This window comes from Etheostoma spectabile, chromosome 9, assembly GCF_008692095.1.
Source record: "Etheostoma spectabile isolate EspeVRDwgs_2016 chromosome 9, UIUC_Espe_1.0, whole genome shotgun sequence".
In the NCBI taxonomy this organism is placed as follows: Eukaryota; Metazoa; Chordata; class Actinopteri; order Perciformes; family Percidae; genus Etheostoma; species Etheostoma spectabile.
The window spans coordinates 35,123,636-35,141,485 of NC_045741.1; the positions used below are offsets into that span (position 1 = coordinate 35,123,636).

The window sequence follows — 17,850 nt, forward strand, 5'->3', positions numbered from 1 at the left end:
CATGTCGATTTGTGAGTGGATGGCACAATATCAATCACGACCCTTTCAACATGTTTGTATGCACACCTGGATTGTTATGGACTTAAGTCATATCTGTTAAAGTATGTCAAAATTATTATTATTTTCTTGTTCTTTTACTAGAAACTATGTACATACGTTTTATATGATCTTAACTTATCGTTTCTCGGTGATGTCACGGTTATTTAAAAATGTCTTTCAAAGAACCACTGTTCAAAGCTAAATATAACGTCGCTGTGACAGCTAACATTAGCTACAAAAAACACAAAATTCGTCAGTTTGAGCTCGAGCTGCCAGCTATATGCTATATTTTGTCGTTTTTCCCGGTGTTAGAAAATTAATATTAGTACTGTAAGAGCTGGCAGTTAGTGTTATAAAACTGTTAACAAACTGTCAAAACGTTAAACAAAAAGTGGTTTAACGTTAGCTAACGTTACTTCTTTGTACTCTACTAACGTAGTAATATAACGTTAGCTAGCTAGGTTGTTCCTGTAACTTTACATTGCCAAAGTATAACCACTTTCATAACTTTATGACGTACAAAATATTCATCGCATGCTTTGTTTACTTCATAGCTAACAGGAGATTCCAGGAGGATGACACAGTAGTAACATTAGCAGTTACCAGTAATAGCTGCAATAAATAGCCTACTTCCTCTGTTTTCAGTTTAGTTGGCACTTCATCACAGAGGTGACTCATCTCCATTGTAATCATGGCTGCCATAATTCGTGGTTCTGGTGTTTTATGTGCATTGGGGTTGAAACAGCATCTCTCCCCACAATTTCAACAGATGTTGTACTTGGAACTTATTTAGAAAAGCATAGGTCTACATGTTGTTCTACACGTCTCTTTTCTCATGGGTAATGAAATTAGATTTAAGTGAATAATAAGTCTCAATATCTTGTGAGTAAAGTTAGTTACAATTAGTCTAGTTTAACCAGCATCCAGCAAGAACCACATTCCTTTTACATTAGGCAATTTTCCAGCACACTGTGCTTGTTTGCTGTTAAATATGGAAGGTGACCAACCCACATACTTTATGGATCAACTAGATGCAGTGTCCTGACCCGAAATTCAAAAAGCAGGAAAATTGCCTATTTTGTTGTTTCTATAGTGATCAAGCCTTTAATATTATACTCTTCAGTAAATCAATATCAGATACAATGTACTCATCATGAGAACTCTTATTACGAGTTCTCACATTTGTGTGTATCAATTGTGCTTGTGTGTAGCCACACGAGAGTACAGTATGCTAAAGCATTCATGTCCATCTTTTGTTCCTGATTACTTCTGATTCTCTGATTCAGCAGACTGGATGTGACCCTGTGACCCCTGGTTGCCAGGGAGAGAGCAGTGGGGCCATGGCTGCTGGGGCTACAGTCGGGGAGAGCCAACTCCAGAGGATTATCCGAGATCTGCATGGTACGCCAGCTTTGTGTGTGTGTGTGTGTGTGTGTGTGTGTGTGTGTGTGTGTGTGTGTGTGTGTGTGTGTGTGTACTTGTGCTTGCTCGTTTGAATGTGTGTGAATAGATTCACGGCTGCAGGCAGTTGTTGGCTGACATGGTGTGACCAAAAAGAGGAGAAAGAAGAAACATGATGTAATGAAATTAGTCTCAGCATCAAGTCTAAGTGCAATTTTCACGGCTGGAACTATCTGACCTTTCCTGACCATCGAATCATTTGCGTAAACGTGCATCTGACCTGATATCCCTGAAAAAAACATGTGGTGGAAGCCTCTGTCAGCATGCAGCGAGACAGAGAGTGTGTACTGAGGATCCACCCATCACGGGTGTCCTTCCAGTTTTTGCGATGGATACGAGGCAAGTGGTTGATTTACAGACTAGGTGTGCTTAAAGAGGATAGGGGATGGAAAGAAAATGGAAAAGCATTGGAGATTTAGGCACCAGAGCTGTTTGTGAGTGAGTGTGTAACCAAAATGCACCAATTTCTTTCAAGGCCATGTGACCTATTGTAAGGTCATTTCTAAGGAGATGAAACATGTATATTACATATTTTCTAAATTAATGTAATTAATGACTAGCTGTTCCTTTCTTTTTAGCCTAAAACCCGTACCGGTGAGGCGCATGTGTCTTTGCCACCTGCTTGTTTGATCCCTGGTCAATAATCTAAATATATATATATATATATATATATATTTTTTTTTTTTTTTACATTTTTTTTTTTAATTTTTGAAACGTGAATTACAGAGGCTGTTGCAGAGCTTGCAAAGGAGTACAGGGAAAGTGGGGAGCCAATCACTGATGACAGTACCAACCTGCACAAATTCTCCTACAAACTGGAGTACCTTCTACAGGTGTGATTGAGTTTATCTTGCCACACCTAACCCAGTAAATCCAAACTACTTAAGGAACATGTGACAAAATGTATAATTAATGACATGCCTCAAAAAACAATCTATGTTCAACATTTTTTTGTTCCAACTGCATCTATTTACTGTTTGTATCTATCGTTCAGTTTGACCAAAAAGAGAAGACTACATTTCTTGGTACAAAGAAGGATTATTGGGAATACTTCACTGACTGTCTGGCTAAAATCAAAGGAGCCAATGATGGGATCCGCTTTGTCAAATCTATCACTGAGGTATGACACCACTAACAGAATACTGATTACATACTGATCATAATATCAGATAACTCCTTAAAACATTAGAGAGTAGGCCTACTTTTTTGCCCTCCACACACAGTGACTCAAACAGGTTTTTACTCCACTGACTGTCTAATCTCGTATTTATTTATTTATTTATTCATTTATTCATTCAGGACAATGCACATTGATGAACAAGCACAACAGTACACGTAAATGTGCCAGATTGTAGCCCAAGAGCTAATTTCCATCTGCAGTCCAAAAGGCAGGTTGGAGTTACAGAAAAAAAGACATAGGATAGTCACATTTAGTATATAAAGACAAGAAGAAACAAAACAAAAACAGGACAATTCATTAGTAAAAGTTAAAATAGAAACACAAGTTAGCGGTGGTTACACATTTGGTTAGCTCTAAGCCACAGCTTTACCTGGCTCTTAAAGAAGGCCAAAGTGGGATGCTCCCTTATAGTTGGGTGTTCCATAATGCACTACCTTGAATAGAGAGTGCATTATGGTTGAAGGAGGTTTTTCTGAGAGGAACCTCACAGCCCCTGTTTACCACAGCTCTGGTGATCTGAGTATGTCTATATTTATAAACTCCAGTAAAGGTGGCGCCAGGCCATGTAGTACTTTATAAATCAAACACAATGAGGAAAATTTACAATAATTATCAAAACTCAATAAGTTATATTTCTCTAAGATATTGCAATGATGATAAGAGAGAGTTTTTTTATCCAGAGTCTTAAGCGCCTTCATCATTGTTCATCTTTCTAATTTTACATCAGTGGTAGGAATAATGACAAAATAGGGCTTGTTGCATTTTATGTATAACCCTCTACTGCATTACTTCTAGAACAATTGAGATGAAAACAATATTTTAGATAAAATGATGAATTCTCATTGACTTTGTAGTTTTTGACATGTGGGACATCCCTGCAGTTTGAGTGTGAAGTTAACTCTGACTAAAGGCTCTGTGTAAAACATTGTCTTCTTTTGCTTTGATAGCTGAAGACATCCCTTGGGAAAGGACGAGGGTTTATTCGCTACTCCCTTGTACATCAACGACTGGCTGACACCCTGCAGCAGTGCCTGATGAACCAGAGGGTCACCAGGTAAAACTGTCAGATTATGATCGGCTTTTGTTGAAGTGCATGCAAACTGGTAAGAAAATTTAGAAACAGTATTTGTTTTTGGGTTTACAAGAAAACACTGTGACCAAAAACAAGCTTTTCATTTCCTTATTTGCACTAAAACAAAGCTGATGTGCTGTTGTACTATTTTTACTTCATTTTCCCTTTCTGTTAAAGTAGTAGTTAAAGAACAATAACTGAGAAGAATGAAGTTACTGTTTTCAATGATTTACCAGATATCAAAATGGGTGTATGTGTAGAGCCCTGCTGTAGTATTGTACCAAATACATAACTACAAGGGAAAATCGTAACCGTAAAGAGGAATACAGCTGTCATTTGGTGCCATTAACCCTTTTCTGGTTTAGATGCCACTTTCGTCTTATAAGTGTCAAAATGTGGGACAAAACTTACTTAAGACACTATTATTGCTTCTCATTGTCCCACTATGTCCTGTTATGTCCTCTCCCTCATTTCTCTTTCCACAGTGACTGGTACTACGCAAGAAGCCCCTTCTTGAAGCCCCACCTTAGTGTTGACATAATCAATCACCTGTACGAACTCAATGAGGTCAAGTTTGATGTGGCTTCCAGAGGACACGATCTTGATGCCTCCTGGCCCACTTTCGCAAGGTAACAAACCGTGAAATTGAAAATGAAAATGTAGCGCATATAAAAATATCTACAAGTTATTAGAGAAACAAATGTCTAAATACAGCCATTCCTTTGCACCTGCTTTAAGTACGGTATCAGGTGTATTTTCTGATCAACAGGAGGACACTGGGAAGTGCAAACTCACCCGGGCACATGTGGAAACCACCCAGTCGCAGTTCCAGTATTAACAGTCTGGCCAGTACCTACTCCCAGGTAACACACTAATACAATCCGGTCATTTTATCACCATTTTCAAAAGGATTGCATGATGTTCATCCCTATTCCTCTCTTTCTTCCCTTTTCTTCTGGTTACTTGCCACCACCTAGCAAGCACACGAGTTCCCCTCGAGCCCCGACTATGGTCAGGGTCTGCTGAATGACCTGAATGAGTCTCTGCCTGCCTGCACCGAAGACCTTCGTCTGGAGCTGGACCAGTCAGAGCTAAAACAGCGAGAGCTCCTAGATCAGGTGCAGCAGCTAGCCGAGGAGGCTGCTGAGCTCAGGAGCGTAGTTGTGCAACTCCAGAGGCAGCTGGATGCCTCCCTTGCTGCCCAAGAGGAGCAACAAGGCTTGCAGGGAGATATTAAAGCTCTGCAGGGAAGAGAAGATACCCTGTCCAGAGAGGTGGAAGCTCTTAGGACTGGGGAAATAGCCAGGGAGGCTGAAATACAACTGTTTCAGGAAAAGTTGGCAGCTGCTGAGGGGAAGAACGTAGAGCTCCTGGCCAAGTTGGATGGGGTTCTGAATGAGAAGGGCCAGCAGGCTACCAATTACTTTGATTCAGCTCAAAAGATACACGACTTGCTGGACAAGTTAAAAGAGGCAGAGAGTGGGAAGATGGAAGCTGTAGCTGAGGCAGAGAAGAAGAAGAGACAGGCAGAGAGGCTAGAGGATGAACTGAGAGTCAAGGAGGCAGCTGTAAAGCATGGCGAAACAAAACTTGAAGCATTCGTTAAATCTGCATCTAATGAAAAGGCCAAGTTGGAGGCTAAAGTGGAGGAACAATGCAGTGCTCTTAATGAGCTGCAGGGGGCCTTGACAGTGAGAGAAAAGGAGGCAAACAACCTACAAAGGCAACTGCAGGACCTCCAAAGATCTCTAGAAGAGAAGGAAAAAGAGGTGGAGGAGGTGAAGAGGAGGGCACACCTAGATAAAGATGAAATGCAGAAGAATGCCGGTGGTTTAAAAGAGTCTTTAGAAGCAGAAGTCACTGCCCTTAAGGAGCAGCTAAAGAGGAAAGAGGCAGAGTTTACCTCCAGCTGCAAGACACTACAACAGCTAGAAGCCAAGAACCAAAGCCTGACCACAGAGCGGGACAAACTGACCACTAACCTTGTTGAGCTGGAGGGTAACGTCAAAGAACAAGTCAATAAGATAGAAGACTACAAGACGCAATGCAGCAATCTAATGGAACTAAATAAGAAACTGCTGACCACAGAGAAGAGAAACGAGGAGTTAAAGAAGGAGATGGCAGAACACAGAACAGGGCTTGAAGCTGAGCTAGCAGCTCTAAGAGCTTCTGAGAAACAGCTTCGCGGCCAGCTGGATGATACCAAGATGACAGTGGATGAAAAAGAGAAGCGGTTGCGTGAGGACAACCACAAGTTGGATGAGAGTCTGCAGCAAGCCACCATGGCCGCAAAGCTCTCAGAGGCCACATCAAAGCGGCTAGAGCAGGAGAACCAGAGTCTGAGAGAGGAGCAGGACACTGTGAAAGTAGCTCTTAGCCGCATGCAAGCTGACCTGAAGAGTGTTCATGGGCAGATTGGAGAGTTGGAGAAGAACTTGGGAGCCTCACGCAAGAATGAAGCAAGCCTTCAAGAACAACTCCAAGCCAAAGAGGCCCAGCTGAAAGATAAAGAGAAGAACTTTGTTGAGCTCCAATCTAGGCTAAAATCTCTTGAGGCCAGGGAGAAAGAGCTTGAGATTGCCAAATCTGATGCAGAAGCAACTTGTGCTAAACAGACAGAAATGATTGAAAGGGTTCTCTCTGAGAAGCAGGCGATGGAGAAATCTCAGCTGGAGAGGAGCATGGTCCAAGCAAAGGAGAACCAGGAGGTGACAGGCAAACTTGAAGGCCAGCTGGAGGTGTGCATGAAAGAAGTGTCCAGGCTCCAGGCAGAGACCTTGGACCTCAGGGTGCGGCTACAGAGGTCTGAGGAGCAGATGCTAAAATCACAAGCACAGCTGGAGGTGACAGAGGCCCAAAGAGATGAGCTTAGGACTCTGACTGAGCATCTGAAAGCCCAGACAGAGGCACTGAATCAAAGGCATGTAACAGAGCTTATGGAGAGCAAAAAGAAAGAAGAGGCTTTGGTTGAACAGTGTGATAGAGAAGTATCCGCCCATGCCGAGGTGTCTATCTCTGCGGCGGCTGTCCGAGAAGAGCTTTCCACCCTCAAGGCAGAAAATGGCAGGCTAGCCTTAGAAAACAGCGAGATACGTGATGGTCTACATAGGGCAAACACAGAGATGGCAGAGCTTGGGATGACCATTTGTAAGCTAGGTGCAGAAAAGGAGAAGGCTAGAGAACATTGGGCAGAGGACGCTGCCAGAATCAAAGAAATGGAGAAAGAGTTAGAGCGACTGGAAGAGAGCATGGACGAACTACAGCTGGAAAATAACAGACTAAGAGAGGAGCTGACACAGAAGGAGAAACTTCCAGAAACTGTCATGGAGCTACAGGAGCAGCTGAACCAAATGCAGAGCGTCATTGACTCAAGACGAGAGGAGGCGGACGCCGCCAAGTTCCAAATGAGCTCGGAGAACATGAATCATCAAATCCAGATGAAGGTCAGAATATGTTATTAATGACTTGTATTACACTCAAGATATGCAAGTTATTTTGCTGTACTGATTCTTTGCACCATAGTTTTTAGTTTTTGGCCCAGTTTACACCTGGCATTAACACATGATCTGTATCTGAATGTGTTATTTCGATAATGACATCCAATCCATGGGTCTTTGCATTTATCCTTGATGTAGATTGGGATGCCATTTTGTACAGACATTCATGGTCTCCAGAAGGTTAAACCTAATGACTTTGGTGATGCCCTGACTTTTCCTTTAGCACCACTATAAGATTGACGTTGTTGGTTCGGAGTGAAATGTCTCTACTGGAAGAGACGACTACTACTGGAATACAATTTGGTAAAAAACCCATTGATATCTCTCTCAGGAGGAGTTATAATAACTTCGGTGATTCCCTAACTTTTCATCTAGTGCCATCATCAGGTCAAAATTTCAATTGGTATAATAGTTTACTATTACTTTGGTTTATGACTTGTGAAACTATCATCCCATCCGTTTTAGCGTTATGTTGTGTTTAGAGGTAATTAGCTTATGTTAGTGTATGCATATAATGTATTCCTATCCTTTTCTGTTTCTGTCACATTTCAGAGTGTGAATGAGCAGCTTGACAATATGAAAGCCCAGCTGCAAGAGGAGCTGAAGAATGTGTCCAGCTTGCAGGCCAAAGTGTCTGAACTTGAGGTCTGTGTCCTGGTTACACAATAAGTAGATACATGGTGGTGGAAGATATAAAAATAGACCATCATCAACGAAATGTGTGATGTACTCACTTTCAAGTTTAAAAAAGCAAACAAAAATATAATCAAGAGAAGCCTGTAGTTAGATTGCATTCAAAAGTGCAACATCCTATTATCATCAGCACCTTCATCATTAACAGGAAGCTACACACCGCATGGGACATAATAACCGGAAGATTGTTTGTTTAGTGCTCATTAACAGTAGATAATTATATTCAGGTCTCTGTTTTTTATAATGAGACACAATGATTGCTTGAGCAGTTTTCCTTGAATACAGAAGTTAGAATAGATATATGAAAATAATTGCAGTATAATGATCCTAATCCAGTTGTTAGCTCAATGAAATTTGAGGGATGTGTTTAAGATTTAATTGAGGCTGGGTCACTCCAAATGTTATTGGATGTCCACTTGTGCACCAGCAACAGTATTTGTGTTATAGTACAGTACTTGAAATGCATTGAATTCATCCTGCATTTTGCAACAGAACTTAGACAAATTTAAGAACAAAATTGGAACAATAATTGAAAAGATGTTAAAAACACTTTTTTTTTTTCTAATGTGTATTTCTACGCATGTTCTTATAATGTTTAATATAGGCTGTAAATGAGCAGTACTTGCAGCTAACTGGCGAGAAAGATTCTCACATCACAAAGACAGAAACAACCATTCGTGAGAGTGAGAGCGAGATTCAGCAACTGAGAGCTGCATTAACCAGGTGCGTTTGTGACCGATGATACATGTGAGTTTAATTTTTTTAAAAAGAGCCACAGACTCATTATCCTTGCGCTTACTGTTCTTTAGTGCTGAAGAAGCACACTCGGCTATGCAAAAGGTCAGCGAGGAATTGAAGCAGAAACTCAACACAACAGAAGCTGCCAGTCAAAGCCAGTTTCTGAGGATGACCGCAGAGATTGATGACCTCAACAGAACCAAGACCATCCTTGAAGAACGGCTCATCGAGCTTTTAAGGTATGATCTGTCTCTATTACAGCGGTCAGCGGCGTCATGGCTGTAGGTTGCCACAAGCGTAGAGTTTTTTAATGAAGAATGGGTGTTAAAGTTCACTTGGGAGTGTGTGTTTTGAATTGATTTTTCCGATAAGAGCTGTTCTCTGATGTTATATTAGACGTTAATAAGAGAAAATCAGGTCTTTGGAGCAGGATCAGGGAAAAAAGGCTTCATTGAATGATAACGATTTAGTAACGTATCATTAGTGTTTACTAGCGTGACATGCAGCGATGTTTCTGTTGCCTCTAATGTCTGTTTTGGAGCATCAGAGAGAAATGCAGACATTTAAGTGGCATTGTAACGGGGTACTGAAATCCCTGTTGGTATTTCGTCCGGTAGATAACGGGCATAAAACATACAACTTCAAAACTTCAACCTAAGAGAAATGTAGCACAATATGGATGTGAAAGCAGTTATAAATAGCCTATGTGACAATAAAATTGGTTTTGGTTAAAAATCAACAAATAATCGTGATAATTAATCATGATCTCAATATTGATCAAAATAATTGTGATCATCATTTTGGCCATAATCGTGCAGCCCCACGAGAACTGTTCTGACAGAGAGATGTTGACAGAATAGAGAGTATGTAATGCTGAGGCCAGCATGAGCGGTGAAGAGTGGTAGAGAGATGCTACTGAATAGAACGCAGCTTTTTATGCTTCATTTAGGAACCACTGTTGCATCAAAAGGTTGCAGACTGTAAGGGATGAGACACAAATACAATGTTTCAGTCAACTCCAGGACAGCACTAAACGTAAATGCATTTGTCTGTTTTTATCAGGGACAAAGATGCTCTGTGGCAGAAGTCAGACGCTCTGGAGTTTGAGCAGAAACTGCGAGCAGAGGAACGCTGGTGGTTAGTGGATAAGGAGGCCACAAACTGCCTCGGGTGCCAGGGCCAGTTCAGCTGGTGGCTGCGCAGACATCACTGCAGGTGGGCTTTTAGTGTGTCTGTACCTACCCTGTTTGATTTTCAGACTACATATAGTATCACTTCTCATGCAAAAAATCAACAATTGTAAGAAACAAAACATAGGTCTAATATTGTTGTTTTTCATACATTAATCGTTTTTAGGCTTTGTGGTCGCATCTTCTGCTACTACTGCAGCAACAACTTTGTGATGACCAAACACAGTGGGAAGAAAGAGCGCTGCTGCAGGGACTGTTACACCCAACACAGCGCGGTGGTGGAGAGGTTCACAGAGGCAGAGCTGAGTCCTTCAGATACTCTGCCTCTTCCACCGGGAGCTGAACCTCAGCCACCTCCTGAGCCAGCCCCGTATATACCCACTCCCAGGGTAACAGGTGAGAGGCAAGCTGGGCAGATAAACACATGGTAACTTGACAACTGCACAGTTGACCAGACGTTGATTGCTGTAGTTCTCTGGTCCTGTACTGTAAGCTAACTGGGAACTTTGAAGCAGAAGTGAAAAGATTGACTTTGTCCCATTAAGGAACAAGGACAGAAACCTTTGCAGTAAAATTATTGTTCAATAGACAAAAAGAGGAAGAGGCATTTCCATTCAGAAGCTGTTTGACTTTTATTGTAAAGAAAGGAAAGCTGCATCATGTTACAGCATATCTATTTTTGTAGTAGCTTAGTCTATATACTGTTACATAGGGCTGCACAATTAATCAAATTTTAATCACGATTTCGACTTCCCACGATCAAATTTGCGTGACCGAGCGATTATTTTAAATGCGTCATTTCATAGAACGCTCCGTTTTTTGTTTTTTGCAAAGCCATTCTACCGTTCCGTAAACCACTGTCTGAACATGTGCTAGTCAGAGTTGTTACCTGCACCGCGCAGCTTAATTTCTAGATGTAGACAGTCACAGAGGACAGAGTAACGAGGAAAATAGGAAAAGAGATAGCAGTCGGTTATACGTCGGTCTCAAAGTTGGCCAGTTTACTAGGGCACGAGTAATATTTTTCCACTAGGACGCACCATGACATGACCCATTTCTTCTGTAAAGCCATGCCTCTGTTTGGATCTTTCCTCTTACTCTCCGCGCTGCCCCGCCACACAGTGGTGCCGGTCCACACTTCTGACATTTGTCTACAGTTTTAATTATTAACACAGCTGGATATTGTTAAGTATAAGGGGCAAACTTGTATTTGTACCAGTGTTTCCGCTGGTAACTCTATTGCTAACTGCTATTGCGGCTGCCACGGCAAAAAACTTTATTGAAAAAAAAGTCATTGAATGCAACTAACTTCAGTTTGTAGAGTAATAGCGTGTGAAACGGAGCCTGCTGGACCTGGGCGAGAGATGTGACCCATGGCCAGAATATCATAGTTCATAAAACTGCAGCGCAGTGACGATACAGACATTTCATACACACAACGTGTGTAACTCTGCTGACCCGCCATTTGACCCGTGCTGGACCCATTCATGAGTCAGCGTGATCGCACTCCCTCTCTCTCCCTAGCTCTTTTAATCAGTTATTGTTGAAAACAAGTGAAGCATAGCTTTCTCAGAGATACATTTAAAAAAATATATATATCCTATGCTATTTATTTCAGATAGCTAATTTTCATTTAGATTTGTTGCAACTGTATGTCTATACAACATACAACTTCAACATAAGAAGAATGTAGCATAATATGGATGTGAAAGCAGTTATAAATAGCCTATGTGACAATAAAATTTGTTTTGGTTAAAATCAACAAATAATCGTGATAATTAATCGTAATCACAATATTGATCAAAATAATCGTGATTATAATTTTGGCCATAATCGTGCAGCCCTACTGTTAGAGGCGTTAAGTTTTTGTATACTGTTTAATCCGAAGACTATAACATGAGAATAAGTAGTGGTCCAATAGGACAATGGCTTCATTCAAATATTCTTTTTCCTCCCAGTTTCCGACCCCAGCAACAGATCTGACGATGGAGTTTTTGACATAATCACAGAAGAGGAAGTGAACGGCGTCTACGACAGTGACACCATCTCCCAGACCACTGGAGGCTCCCTGGAGGGAGAACAGGACCGACGGCCTCCAGGATCCCTGGATATGTGAGTGTAATATTTATCTGGGGACTGAGCAGAGTGATTGAGACCTGGTTCAGCCAGAGTCAGTCTGTGGTTAGATTCTTCAGCACATTAACATCCAGGCTTTATGGCCAATTGGGCCTTTATGTCACAAGTCAAAAGTTAAATCCTGCATACCGCTGGCATATATATATATATATATATATATATATATATATATATATATATATATATATATATATATATATATTTAGATCTCTCTATATAGATCTCTATATATCTTATTTTGTTCTTAAAGCAGCCAAACAGCCGTTAAACTTTCAAATGTGGGAAGTTGGAAATTAGGAAGGGAAGTAGTTCCCGATTATTAACAATGCACCATTGATAGGTCAGAGGAAATTAAAAATGGACAATTGTCCATTCTGACCTATATCATTCCATTGGCAAGAGCACAATTTGAGTTTTGCCGACCAGATAAGGCAAGAGTATAATCTACCAGTTAGCTCTGCTGGAAGCGAAGTGTATGGGGCTCTGTATACGTCACCCCGTGTATTGTTGTGATTGGTCGTAGTGTTATCCAATTGCGGGCAGTGAGATTTTCAAATGCATGCTTGGTGACGCCCCTCGAGTTGGGCCATTATTATTACTTAGTGCCAGACCTTTAATCATTCGGATTTGGGTCTGGATTTCCAGGCTTACATCATTCAGCAGTGTAAATGAAAAGAGTTCATTGCAGACACTCATCATGGCTCAAGTTAGCACATACTTGCTGTGAATGTCCCACTGCTGCTCTTAAAAAGTACAGTTAATACAGACCCTTACTGCTTGACTGTAGGGCACTTTGGAGTAGTTGCAACTTGGGTTGTTTTTTCTTCCTCTATCAACGCCTTCTGATATTTTCCGGTCACAGGATCTCCAATATTGTTTCACACACAGATTTCACAGATTAGTGAAGTACTTTATTACGTTTTTATTGATATAAAATATATTCATTGCGATATAACTAAACTGCAAGAATTGAGAAGTCCCACAGTCTCATGGTAGGCTATTAAAGGCGACAGGTTGGTGGAGAAAGGCTGAAGCATTCATTTGTTGCCATTATGGTGTAAATTATATGAAAATGTTTACAACATGTTTATGTGCAAAAGTACTGAGTATTTTGAGTATTTAATTACAATTGATTAGATTTTTTTATTTGACATATCAAAAATATATGTAAATAACTGCAATGAGAGATAAAATAATATAGTTAAGATAACTTATTTAATTTGCTTAGATTCAACTCAATGTCATGATTAATGTTAAACATACTGTATTTGAAATGAACAAAATGGGATACAACCTGCAGAAGCACTGCTATGATCTTTAAATATGCATAAGCCATGATGCATGGGTAAAATCCATATTGCAATTTTAATACATAATGATGAGTCTAGAGTGTATCACCAAAACATTTTGAAAGACAGCTAGACCTACCGTATGCCGGCTACGATACATTGTAAGCTTGTTGTTAAATGATCACAGTAAAGAGCATATTTTTGTTCTGAATGAATCATTATGCCATGAAAGAGTTATGTACATTCAAAACAAAATTGAACTCTCCGTGTGTGTCTGTCTCTTGTGTTTTGCAGCGGCATAGGAGATTTAACCCCCGATGACCCTGAAGAGCATGTTCCCACTGTTCAGGATTCAGAAATCAACCTCCTCAAATCAGGAGAAGTCACGTGAGTCTCAACCTTCGGTTTACGTCAAGATTGTAACTGATGAGTCGCCTTGTTCTAACACTTTAAACATGCATATGTTCTCATTGCAGGATGGCTGTCCCTCTCAGCATTGACGACATCTCTCAGTTTGGTGACAGTTCCAGGGAACTCTTCGTCAAGTCCAGCTGTTACAGTGTGATAACCGTTGCCGTGCGTGACTGTGGGCCAACCATCAGCTGGGTGTTTTCGTCAGAGCCTAAGAGCATCTCCTTCAGTGTGGTTTACAGGGAATCCACTGACACTCATGTGGAACAGTCAAAGGTAGACGGGCCCGTCGTAGCTGAACCCAATGCCTTTTAATTGTTATAAATAAGATTTGAATTGCACAATAGACTGACCCTGTCCATGCTTTCGTGGCCGCCCCCTACGAGGTGGGGTTTGATCTTTTAAATATCATTGCCTGAAAGAAACCTCTGCAGGTAGCCAGTGTTATTGAGCATCGTGAGGTAAACATCCTGCAAGTCAAATGTCAGGGTTTATAAATAGGTTATGACCTTTTGTGGCATATACCATCCATTTCCTCTCCTGTCAATATTTCCTAATGTGAGAATATTTTTTTCTTTGAAATGTGCTCTTAATTCAAAGTTTGTTTGGGAATTTACAATATATTACAGTTATTATGATACAGATGATAATTGTATTCCCGCTTTCCAACATAAACCATATGTAAGGTAACATCAATGTCCTAAAACCAACAGATAGATAGGATGGCCAAAGGAGAGATTTGTTGAGACAACCTCTGGCAGTATCTTTCACCTCTACATTGAGTTTCACTTCCGACCAAGGTTTCTGTTCTTCTCTCAGGTCCTGATTTCTCTGACTCGCTGCAATTCCCATAAAGAGACAATTCAGGGACAGCTGAAAGTCCGAAACCCCGGCTTCTATACACTCATCTTTGACAACTCTTTCTCACGGTATGGCACTCCTGACATCCAGCGTCTTTGTCCTGGTTCTTCTCTGTGAGAGAAGCTTGTGAATTATAGAAGTGGTTTAACGCCTATTGTCTTTTGCAATCATTTCCTGCTGTCGTTCTCGTGTTTGTGTGTGTGTGCATTTAGACTTCAAGCCGGTTTTCTATTGTGCCTCAGCATCTCCTTTCAGTTAATCGGATTGCAGTCCTTTGATCAGAAACCCTTTTCCAACAGGTTTATCTCCAAGAAAGTCTTCTACCATCTGACCATGGAGAGGCCCATAATCTATGATGGAAGTGACTTTCCCTGAAGCTGCATAACCCAGAGAGGTATCAGCATGATGTCACAAAGACCTCATCATGATGTCACTGTGGCAGCCGAAGGGGAAGCGGAAGAGATGGCAAATTCAATGATTGATTAAATTGAGAAGTATTTTTTGCTCTTTTGTTCCCAAAACCTGTTTTTACCCAAGTATTTTATGTTTTTAAAAACGTTTCTTTATTATTTAAGTCTTTGGTGTTACTGTTTTGAGGCGTGCTTATGTTTTAACTGTGGCCTGTAAAGTGTTGTCAACTAGATGAAAACGGTTTTTAGAAGGAAAATAGGTTTTATTTGTTTTTAAATATATACACCAAGTAATATACGTACTTAATTCAGCTAGGTTTAAATAAGTAAGTTATTCAGTTTGTGGCATTTTGTTATTTCTTTTAATTTTTTTCAGTCTTAGTTTTGCTTTGACCTCTCTCTTCTCAAATATGCTGTTACTTTAGGGAATTGAAATCAATGCAAGTAACACTAGCCGTATGAAATATGATAAAAGACTGTATTTATTTGAAGACCCAAAAAGATTTTGAAATTGTACTGAATGGTGGTCAGTTGAAAGCTTCCGTACCAGAGAAGTGCAGACAGGTTGTTTGTTTGGCTTGTTCATCAATTGTCTGAACACTATGTTTGCACTTTGTCAGCGGAGGGACGACAAAAGCGACAACTAGTAAATGGCCTGTAAACATACAGTTTGCGTTGATAACAAAGCATGTAAACTTTGTGCAAATCTCAGGCGTGGGACATAAAATTGTCCTCCAGTGGTAGCATGTCCTAATTTTATGTTTTTTGAAAACCATCTGCCATCTTACTTTCTGTGCAAGGAGACTACAAACCATCTTTCTCCATCCAGTTTACAGGACCTAATGAAGCAGAGTGCCTGCACCATACACAGGCTGACTGGTGTCATTACAATGACAGTCACTTAAAGTATATTAATGACTGTTCTTTCAAAGTGCCTATTAACTCTGATTGCCAGTGATTAGTTTGATTTTGTGTCTGTATATTTTACCCTTTGTTTTCTGAACAGAACATGACATTTGATACTATTCTGTAAACACTTAATTCCAAATCACAATCACACAGTTTTTTTAGTTGAAAAGATTTTTCAGTTTGGATTTAATTTGAATCTCTGGACTCTTTTTGTAATATGTTTAGAAAACCATCTGCACTGTGCTCTCAGTAATCAAATGGGTTTCAGCATTGTGTGTTGTTTATTGTTGTTTTTTACTATTATAGCAAAGCAATAAGGAAAAACGGGCTTGCTCACTTTTGGACACAACCATACACTACTTAACAAAGCAAGGGCATATCTCTATGCTGCTTTTATAAAGATCTGTTTGCACTTCACAGTCAGATCTCTTATATTTTTGATGGGTGTAAATTGGTGCAATTTCTATGCAAAGGCTCATATTTTCTCTACAGAGCTGCACTTTGTGATAATTGTTTAATAAATTGTTATAAGCAATATTAAATCTGTTTAGTTTACATTATCTTTGTCAAAGTGTTCCGGCAGGGACAGATTTATCTACTTGCTGTTTTTAAAGGATACTCTTGGAGGAGTAGAATGCGCATGTATCATCTCTGCAAGCACTCAGTTTAACTAGTAATGGACCTGTCAAACCCCCAGTACACATGAATAAAACATGAGAGTAAGAATGCCTCCGACGTCCACTAATCTCTGTCTGGTTTATCGTTAACAGCTTGGAACGACAGAACAGTAAGATCAACACATCACTCATTCGGAACTTTGACTTGAACACACACACAACTGTTTACTGTCTTAACAATATTTCCTATCTCAGTTTACATCAGAGGAAATAAAAACCTAAATACAGAAGACAACACTTCGCCATAAAGCTATGGAAGTTCGTTTTTCTGCCATAAACCCTAAAGTTTTGAAAACCATGCTTCAACTGTGTTATGTTATTAGTCAGGATAATGCTATATTTGTTCATTTTTTTCTTATGTCAGAACCTGTTGTGTTAATATCAGTTGGTTGACAGATTAATTTAATCTGTAATTTTCCAGCAAAAATGCCAAATATTCGATGGTTGCAGTTTCTCAAATTTGAAGATTTGCTGTTTTTGAAAGGTTTGAAAATGTTTTTCTTTTTTACTCATATGTTATACATTTATAGATGTTAATCAGGAAAGTAATTGCCAGATTGATTGATGATAATTAATTATGATGCCCTAGATCTTACCTGGCATTTTGTTTGGTGTAACATGAATAAAATTGACTCATACACTTTTGCGATAAGCTTTTTTAAAAAAGAAAAAAAAAGAAAAGTGTAAACATCGTTTTAATTCATAAAAAGTTTCCCCACAACTGACCAAATGCACAAATTGATCAAATGAACGCTGAAAAGAACGAATAGTATACTGTATGTCAGAGAGAAAAATATGTAGAAGAAAATGTAAAGCAAACGAGTGTTTTTTCAATCAAAGCTTGTGTAAAATGTAAATCATATTTCCATAACACAAGACCAAATGTTGTGTGTGTGTGTGTTTGGCAACACAGTCAGGCTCAGGAAAGCAGAGGGATGAAGTTGAACACTAGTACAGTGCCCGTTCAAATTGTGCCTTATTTGCAGGATGGAGTATTTGGGTAGGCTTAAAGGTCCAATATGTAATATATTTACTGTAATAAATCTTAAAATGACCCTAATGCGTCATCAGATATTAAGGAAACATGCTAAGTTGAAATACTATCTTTCTGACAACAAATGCCAGTATGTTCTCCTTTTGAAATAGACGTTCCGTGATGGAATGTCTCTTTGTGTTTTGACCCGTGTGTTGGAATTAACTGCCCAATTTGACAGCCAGGCCGGGTTGCCGGATATACCTGTAAAAACTACAGCCAAAACGCTACAGCTGTAATGTTAGTACAGCCAT

At 39.9% G+C, this 17,850-nt stretch overlaps 1 protein-coding gene across 2 annotated transcripts; it reads left to right on the forward strand.

Moving 5' to 3' along the window:
• Window positions 1–19: 19 nt before the first annotated feature.
• fyco1a (FYVE and coiled-coil domain autophagy adaptor 1a) lies at window positions 20–16,421 on the forward strand. 2 transcript variants are annotated; one of them, XM_032525601.1, is made up of 18 exons: window positions 20–101; window positions 1,329–1,440; window positions 2,227–2,333; window positions 2,495–2,620; window positions 3,628–3,734; window positions 4,238–4,381; window positions 4,522–4,615; window positions 4,730–7,195; window positions 7,802–7,894; window positions 8,547–8,665; window positions 8,752–8,919; window positions 9,743–9,895; window positions 10,037–10,266; window positions 11,829–11,982; window positions 13,590–13,682; window positions 13,772–13,982; window positions 14,526–14,635; window positions 14,867–16,421. In XM_032525601.1, the coding sequence occupies exons 2-18, from the start codon at window positions 1,380–1,382 to the stop codon at window positions 14,940–14,942; spliced, it is 4,512 nt and encodes a 1,503-aa protein (XP_032381492.1). In that variant the 5' UTR covers window positions 20–101; window positions 1,329–1,379; the 3' UTR covers window positions 14,943–16,421. The 2 variants fall into 2 exon arrangements, with proteins under 2 accessions (XP_032381492.1, XP_032381490.1); XM_032525599.1 differs by having other exon boundaries at window positions 21–101; window positions 1,326–1,440.
• The last annotated feature ends 1,429 nt before the right edge of the window (window positions 16,422–17,850 follow it).

Excerpts from the sequence above, each read along its gene's own strand:
- fyco1a (XM_032525601.1), top strand. The coding sequence starts at position 1,380 with ATGGCTGCTGGGGCTACAGTCGGGGAGAGCCAACTCCAGAGGATTATC. Across the intron at positions 2,334-2,494 it reads AACTGGAGTACCTTCTACAG|TTTGACCAAAAAGAGAAGAC; the intron begins GTGTGATTGAGT and ends TCTATCGTTCAG. Across the intron at positions 14,636-14,866 it reads TTTGACAACTCTTTCTCACG|GTTTATCTCCAAGAAAGTCT; the intron begins GTATGGCACTCC and ends CTTTTCCAACAG.